The sequence below is a fragment of the Bactrocera latifrons genome, unplaced genomic scaffold (assembly GCF_001853355.1).
Source record: "Bactrocera latifrons isolate USDA-ARS-PBARC rearing strain unplaced genomic scaffold, ASM185335v1 scaffold_267, whole genome shotgun sequence".
Taxonomy (NCBI): domain Eukaryota; kingdom Metazoa; phylum Arthropoda; class Insecta; order Diptera; family Tephritidae; genus Bactrocera; species Bactrocera latifrons.
Window position 1 is genome coordinate 183190 of NW_017536263.1, and position 7505 is coordinate 190694.

The 7505-nt window shown below is 41.5% G+C and overlaps 2 protein-coding genes and 1 pseudogene across 2 annotated transcripts; 1 reads left to right on the forward strand and 2 right to left on the reverse strand.

Annotated features, from left to right (window-relative positions):
- The window catches only part of LOC108969809, a 2395-nt pseudogene extending 1899 nt beyond the window's left edge, over window positions 1–496 (reverse strand).
- A 3265-nt stretch (window positions 497–3761) lies between these two features.
- On the forward strand, window positions 3762–5026 carry LOC108969815 (valacyclovir hydrolase). Its single transcript, XM_018934753.1, has 3 exons — window positions 3762–4372; window positions 4436–4691; window positions 4835–5026. The coding sequence occupies exons 1-3, from the start codon at window positions 3868–3870 to the stop codon at window positions 4929–4931; spliced, it is 858 nt and encodes a 285-aa protein (XP_018790298.1). The 5' UTR covers window positions 3762–3867; the 3' UTR covers window positions 4932–5026.
- A 41-nt stretch (window positions 5027–5067) lies between these two features.
- Window positions 5068–5894, reverse strand: LOC108969816 (phosphatidylethanolamine-binding protein homolog F40A3.3-like). The gene is made up of 3 exons (XM_018934754.1): window positions 5789–5894; window positions 5387–5721; window positions 5068–5286 (listed from the first exon to the last, which is right to left on the reverse strand). Exons 1-3 carry the CDS (start codon window positions 5846–5848, stop codon window positions 5148–5150), a joined length of 534 nt encoding a protein of 177 aa, XP_018790299.1. The 5' UTR covers window positions 5849–5894; the 3' UTR covers window positions 5068–5147.
- Between the last annotated feature and the right edge of the window lie 1611 nt (window positions 5895–7505).

Consider the following 7505-nt stretch of genomic DNA (forward strand, 5'->3'; position numbering starts at 1 on the left):
TACGTTTTTGGTATAAATTTTGTACTTTCAATCTTGCCCGGCTGCTTGAAGACTAAGAAAACATAACGGTGTAAGCCAGTACTCTCTRGTGGACCAGAGCCAATATATTTCGCAAGAGTTTGACCTTTCGCTACGTTATTGCCTGGAATATTAATAACCAACCAGTGTCAAATTTCCCGACTAGTTGGTTTGACACGTGAGGTGCATCGGGGTCCACCATAGTCAAGGTATACATAGCATCATCTTCCGCCTCCCAACTGACTGTGGGTTGATCCTTTACCTGAGTAGGGGTCAGTTCCTTACCAAGTTCTACTTCAACACCACTTGGATAAGTAATCTGGACTATTTATTATATTTATAATTATTTTAACTTATTTCATATAAAAATATACTTTGGAAGTTACCTGTAGTAAACCACTAGGCTTATTGTCAATAATATCGGGAACTATGCCACTTGAATCCATTTTGCGTCTACGTCAACTGTTTGCTTGAATATGACTGAACAGTATAACATTTTTAAGTTTTTCTACTAGTTCTACTAGTAGTTTTTCAGCTATCTTATCTCTATAAATATATACATATAATAAATGTAAAATAATAAAAATTGCAATTATAAATATATATACATACATTAGGGTGTTTTTTTATCGCTATCATTAATACTTCTCGAGATATTCGGCTTTTTAAGTAAGGCTTTATGGAATTTTTTAGATTTTTTAGCTAACACACAACGTGTGCAGCCTGACTAAAAAAAATCGAATATACAAATACAAAAAAATGCGAATTTCATGGAAAAATCGGGTTTAGAGCTCCGTAATACCTCGCCGGTGTGAGTTACGACTTTGTTGCACTAGGCACTTTTGTAGAGTGAAGAATTCTGAGAAATATGCGGCTAAAGTCAAAGGGATGCCATAAAAAACCTCTGATCTGTAGGAGTAGGTTGTTAAAAAAGTCTTGCGGTAATTTTATTGGCATCCAGGTAACCATATTGGTGCTGCGTATTTAAAGACCGGCCGGCCGATTGCCTTGTAAGTTGCCAACAACGTTTCTTTGTCTTTTCCCCATGTGCTGCCGTTAGCGATTTGAGGATTTTGTTGCGGCTCTGTACCTTTCCGATAATCGCGGTCGTATGGGGAGAGAATAGACTATCGAAGGTTACACCTAAAATCTTAGGGTTATTGACAGTCGGAATATTGACGCCATCGACTGCAATATTAAGTTCAGGTCTATACTCCTTCGTCCAGTTTGTAAATATGCTCGCTGTGGATTTGGTGGGGGAAAGTGTGAGGTTCTGGGCAGTGAGGAAACGAGAAAGGTCGGTGAGGTAGTTGTTTACCTTCGAACACATGCCATCGATTCCATTGCCCGACGTCAATATCATGCAGTCATCTGCGTAAGAGGTTATGCAAGCCTCCTCTGGTGGTTGTGGAAGATTCGAGATGTAAAAGTTAAACAGTAATGGGGAGAGGACACCACCCTGCGGAACCTCCTGTTTAATTCTTTTCAGTTTAGATGTTTCACCTCGTAATAGTACGGATGACTTAGGACCGCTCTGATAGTTCATGGTCCTCCACCTAGAGGAAGCGTAGTTTTTTCAATGTCCTGCTGTAGCGTTATGTGGTTAACCGCGTCAAAAGCTTTTGACAGGTCCAACGCTACGAGGATCGTTCTCTAACAGGGTGGTTTCTATTTGAGGCTACGAACTATCTGAGCATTTATGATGCTAAGTGCTATGGTGGTGCTGTGCACTTTTCGGAATCCATGCTGTTGGCTGGCTAGGCTCAGGTGGGGAGTGAAAGTAGGGAGTAGCAAGGCCTCAAGTATCTTCACTACTGGGGAGAGGAGAGTTATCGGTTGATAAGATTCCCCTTTGTTTGCGAGTTTCCCAGGCTCCAATAGTGGGACCACCCTTCCTACTTTCCACACATCGTGTATTTGAAAAGTGGTCAGCGACAGGTTGAGGACCTGGGTGAGATATCTTACTCACGTCGAGCCTAGATGCTTTAGCATTAGCATGTTGATTCCATTAGGATCAATGGAATTGGAAGATTTTGTTTTGTTGATGACACCCTGAACCTCCTCATCGGCGCGCAGTCGTTTGGCATTTTGCGCAGCCGTCGGTTAACACATCATTCGGCTTTGTCTACTGAAAGGTGCAGTGTAAAAAAGCTCACGCACTTCTTCGGGTCCGAAGAGGCATGACCATTGAATTGAACTTCAACTCGGTCGTCATGTCTCTTCGGGTTAGACAAAGCCTTAACAGTAGCCCAAAGCTTACTCACACCGGTGGAGAAGTTGCAGGACTTCAGGTGCTCTATCCATTTCGACCGCCTATTGTGGTTCCCATACGCCGAATCTCCAAATTGAGATCCCTTATTCGGGGATCACCGAGATCGGCATGGCGTAAGGTGTCGCCCTCGTTAGTTAAAACGGCTGCTTCGGCTGGGAAGTTGGGGCGGATTTCCGCTATTCRTCCAACTGGGATGAAGCGAGCGGTAGCTGCTGCGATCACCTTGCGGAATTGACGTTCGCCAACGCATACGTCCCTAGGAATGGGTAGAGCGTTGAAGGTGCTCTCAGTAAATTCTGTGAAGCCGACCCAGTTAGCTTTGTTAAAGTTAACGAATGTACGGTTGCCCACAGAAACGAAATCGGCAGGTTTCTCCATCGACGTAATTATGGGCAGATGGTCTGATGCGAGAGTTAGCATAGGTCGCCAGATTATGCTTTTTATTTGACCACCACTAGCAATGGTTATATCAGGCGAGCTACTACAAGTGCCCATAACTCTGGTGGAGGCTTCGTCATTCATTGTGCAGAATGTCGAATTGTCAAAGATCGTGGTGCGCGTTAAAGTCGCCTAGTACCAAACGGTTTTCACCACGAAGTAGCGCGCCTATATTCAGGTGATATCCTGTAGGGTATCCTGGTATATATATTAAATATTTCGAGCCCGACATCGCCTGACCGCATAGCTATATCCTGACATTCTAGGGTAGTATCCCTGCGGTCGATCTCTTCATCAATTAGACGATACTGAGACGATATGAAGGCCAGGCCACCACCTTTATCTCGCTCGCGATCTTTACGTAGCACGTTGCACCGGCACAACTCAGAAGATCTGAGCGGCTGTTCAGCTTGGTTTCTTGGACCGCAGCTATCGATACGGGCTCCCGATTAATGAGTGCAACTATCTCCTCCGCTCCGAGTCCGTTGCAGTTAAATTGAAGTAGCCGGGTTTGTCGCGGGTGTCCCTGGGTAATCCTGGGGGTGCTCCATCCATAGCATGTATTGCACCTGACCGATGTGGAGTTTGGATGGAGCTTTTTTGCGCAAACGCAGCAGAAAAATTCCTCCGGGCCCGGGTTAGATTGCTGTAGGGCGTTGCTCCAATGAAGACAAACACAAATTAACACTCTCCCTTTTGCGAAGTGTTGCCATATTTTGTTTTAAGCGTAATAACAAATAATTTACTAGTCACCATTTCGAAAAGGGCAGCAACTTATAAATTAATGATATTATGTATATGATATGATAAGATTAATTTGATATACGTATTGAGACAATTTCCTGCAAGTGTATATATATAACTGCATGATATCAATTTATTTTTGGTTGCATTAATTAATTTGATATCATACTGTTATTACTATTCTTTATCCCCAACGCATATCACTAAATGTGAAAAAAACAACACTTACATATGTGATCGATAAATCATCGACTTGGTGTTGACATTCTTCAGAGAGAATCAGCTGTTCACCTGTTTTTTTTGTTATTGTTGTTTTTGTTTAATTTTTTTTTTTAATCTTATCATTGAGCAACTGGACATAATTGCTACTCAATATAATTACCCAGGATTGCATAATGTTCCCAATGCAACCAAATCTGTATAGCCGAATCCTAAAGCCGTTGGTAAATTGTGCAATAATGCAACGCAATAATCACATAGAAACGAAAGTAAAACTTAACGACGGCGTCACCATCAATTATGTCCAAACGGGCAAAGGTGACAAAAACGTATTGCTAATGCCTGGTGCACTTGGAACTGCCTGGACAGATTTCAAACCACAAATTGAAAAACTACCTGAGCTGCTACCAAATCATACAATAATTGCATGGGATCCACCCGGTTACGGAAAGTCGGTACCGCCAGAACGACACTTCGATCTCGACTTTTTCCAAAAAGATGCACGTTGTGCTGTAGACCTGATGCGGGCTTTAGGAAGACCCAAATTTTCTATACTAGGATGGAGTGATGGAGGCATAACTGGCATCATTGTGGCGGGTCGTTTTGTTGAATGTATCGAAAAATTAGTTATATGGGGTGCCGGTGCTTATTTGAATGCTGAAGAGGAAAAAGCAATGCGAGGCAAGTACACAATAATATTATAACACAATACATTTATCTTACAGCGTGTAATTTATTTTACAGACATACGAGATGTTCAGAAATGGTCACAACGGAATCGTGAAACAATGGAGAAAGTATACGGTGTGGAGGGATTTCCAAAATTGTGGTCTGCGTGGGTTGATGCTGTTGTTGCAATTTATAAGGAGCGTAAAGGAGACTTTTGTTGCACAGAAGTGACCCAAATAAAAGCCCCCACTTTTATATTGCATGGCAAGAAGGATCCAATGATTGCCGCCGAGCACATACCATATCTAAAGGAACTTATAAAAGATTGCAAGTAAGAAATTTTACCTTTTTTCAATGTTTTAGAAACATGTATATTTCTGCAATAAGTAGTCATTTGATTATATATTCTTCATATTTCCATAATATTTCAACAATTTGTGATTAAAAATTAATGCATGCATTTTAAATTTTTAGATATTATGAATTCCCCGAAGGCAAACATAATATTCATCTCCGTTATGCAGACGAGTTCAATAAATTGGTAGCGCATTTCTTAACGCAGAAGCCCTAACATCGTACTGAAAGCAAAAGAATTGTATATATGTATATTTATACCCGCTGACATTTATCTCGCAGTCTACATATCCGATTGTGGTATTGTTTTATTTAATTATTAACTCGTCTTAAGTAAACGATCAAACTTTTTATTTGATATATTTGTTAAAACATGCGTATGTACATATATAAATAAAACAAAATAAATCTGTTATATTATATGTTTCTACAATTAGTTAACAGTTTGTGCTCTTAATACCAGCACATAATCATCGTATTGCGCCTGATAAAGGTTTCCAGCGATCGGATCACCCAAATTATGTTTTGCAATGGAATCTCTTGTCGTCACCTTTATACGACCTTCACGAGACCTGCACTCACACATATAAAATAAAAAATATTTTAAATTATTGCATAATATGACAAACTGAAGTTTGTGCAAAACTTTGAAAATTTTAATATTTCACTTACGTTTTAGGTATGAATTTTGTACTTTCGATCTTGCCCGACTGTTTGAAGACTAAGAAAACATAACGGTGTAAGCCACTGCCCTCTGGTGGACCAGACCCCCTGTATTCCGCAACAGTTTGACCTTCCGCTACTTTATTGCCTGGAATATTAATAACCAACCAGTGTAAAATTTCCCGATAAATTGGTTCGGCACGTGATGGTGCATCGGGGTCTACCATAAACAAAGTATACAAAGCATTATCTTCCGCCTCCCATCTGACTGTAGGTTGATCCTTTACCTGAGTGGGGGTCAGTTCTTTACCAAGTTCTACTTCAACACCACTTGGATAAGTAACCTGGATTATTTATTATATTTAGAATTATTTTGACTTATTTCATATGAAAATAAACTTTGGAAGTCACCTGTAGTAATCCTTTAGGCTTATTGTCAATAATATCCGGGACTATGCCACTTGAATCCATTTTGCGTCTACGTCAACTGTTTGTTTGAATATGACTGAACAATATAACATTTTTAAGTTTTTCACTACTATTTTAATCAGTGCATGAATATATTTTGATTTGATTTCAGTAAGACACTACTAATACTGCAAGTACTGATAACAGTATCTACTAGTGGTTTTTTATAACTATCTTATCTCTATGGATATATGTACGTATAATAAATGTGTGGGTGTAAAAAAATTGCAATTATAAATATATATACATACATTATTCGGACCACTATCTTGTCGCAGCCAAGATTCGCACCCGCCTCTGTGCAGCAAAAAACGMACGCCATCAAACACAAGGAAGGTTCGACGTCGAGAAGGTGCAATCACAACAGACAGCCGAACGATTTTCTACTCGGCTTGCACTCCTGMTCTCTGAGAGCACTCGTCAACAACTCGGTCTAAGGGAACTGTGGGACGGCATTTCAAACTCTTTACGTACAGCTGCAACCGAAACCATTCTTACAATAAAACAGCTGGTACGGCGAGAAGTGCCGTGTATCAGCGGAGAGAAACAGGCTGCCTACCTCGCAACGTTACGATCGACCACAACACGTGCGGGATGGGATAGATATCGTTGAAGAGAGACGATTGCAGACAGAAAAAGAAAGAGGCCGAAATGCGTGAGTACGAAGAGCTTGATAAGCTGGCCGACAGGGGTAATGCTCGAAAATTCTACAAAAAATTCGGCGGCTTACAGAAGGCTTCAAGACCGGATCATACTCTTGTCGAACCTCCAAAGGTGATCTATTCACCGGAACCCAGAGCAAAGGTAAATTATGGAGGGAACACCTCTCTAGCCTGCTGAATGGCAGTGAACGCACAACACCAAGAGAAGGCGAACCCGATTCCCCAATCGATGACCATGGAGCAGACGTTCCATTGCCCCACCAGGAAGAAGTTCGAATAGCAATTATCCGCCTGAAGAACAACAAAGCGGCGGGGACCGATGGATTGCCAGCCGAGCTATTCAAACACGGCAGCGAAGAACTGATAAGGAGCATGCATCAGCTTCTTTGTAAAATATGGTCGGACTAAAGCATGCCCAACAATTGGAATTTAAGTGTGCTATGATCAATCCTCAAAAAAGGAGACTCCACAATCTGCGCCAACTACCGTCTGATAAGCCTCCTCAACATTGCATATAAGGTTCTATCGAGATATTCACCATGCGCCAAATCTTGGAAAAGACCCGTGAAAGGAAAATCGACACTCACCACCTCTTCGTCGATTTTAAAGCTGCTTTCGACAGCACAAAAAGGCCTTTATGCCGCGATGTCGAAATTTGGTATCCCTGCAAAACTTATACGGCTATGTAAGCTGACGATGAGCAGCACCAAAAGCTCCGTTAGAATCGGGAAGGACCTCTCCGAGCCGTTCGATACCTAGCGAGGTTTCAGACAAGGCGATTCCTTATCGTGCGACTTTTTCAACCTGCTTCAGGAGAAAATAGTTCGAGCTGCAGAACTAAATAGAGAAGGGAGCATCTATAAGAGTGCACAGCTGCTGACGTATGCCGATGGTATTGATATCATCGGCCTCAACACACGCGCCGTTAGTTCTGCTTTCTCCAGACTGGACAAGGAAGCAACACAAATGGATCTGGCAGTGAACGAGGGCAAGACGAA

What these genes read in the sequence shown, in the direction of transcription:
- LOC108969815 (XM_018934753.1), top strand. Translation starts at nt 3,868, where the DNA reads ATGTTCCCAATGCAACCAAATCTGTATAGCCGAATCCTAAAGCCGTTG. An exon ending in AGAGGAAAAAGCAATGCGAG is followed by an intron (nt 4,373 to 4,435) that starts GCAAGTACACAA and finishes TTTATTTTACAG; the next exon opens with ACATACGAGATGTTCAGAAA. An exon ending in GAACTTATAAAAGATTGCAA is followed by an intron (nt 4,692 to 4,834) that starts GTAAGAAATTTT and finishes TTAAATTTTTAG; the next exon opens with ATATTATGAATTCCCCGAAG.
- LOC108969816 (XM_018934754.1), bottom strand. Translation starts at nt 5,848, where the DNA reads ATGGATTCAAGTGGCATAGTCCCGGATATTATTGACAATAAGCCTAAA. An exon ending in AGCCTAAAGGATTACTACAG is followed by an intron (nt 5,722 to 5,788) that starts GTGACTTCCAAA and finishes TAAATAATCCAG; the next exon opens with GTTACTTATCCAAGTGGTGT. An exon ending in ACAAAATTCATACCTAAAAC is followed by an intron (nt 5,287 to 5,386) that starts GTAAGTGAAATA and finishes GTGTGAGTGCAG; the next exon opens with GTCTCGTGAAGGTCGTATAA.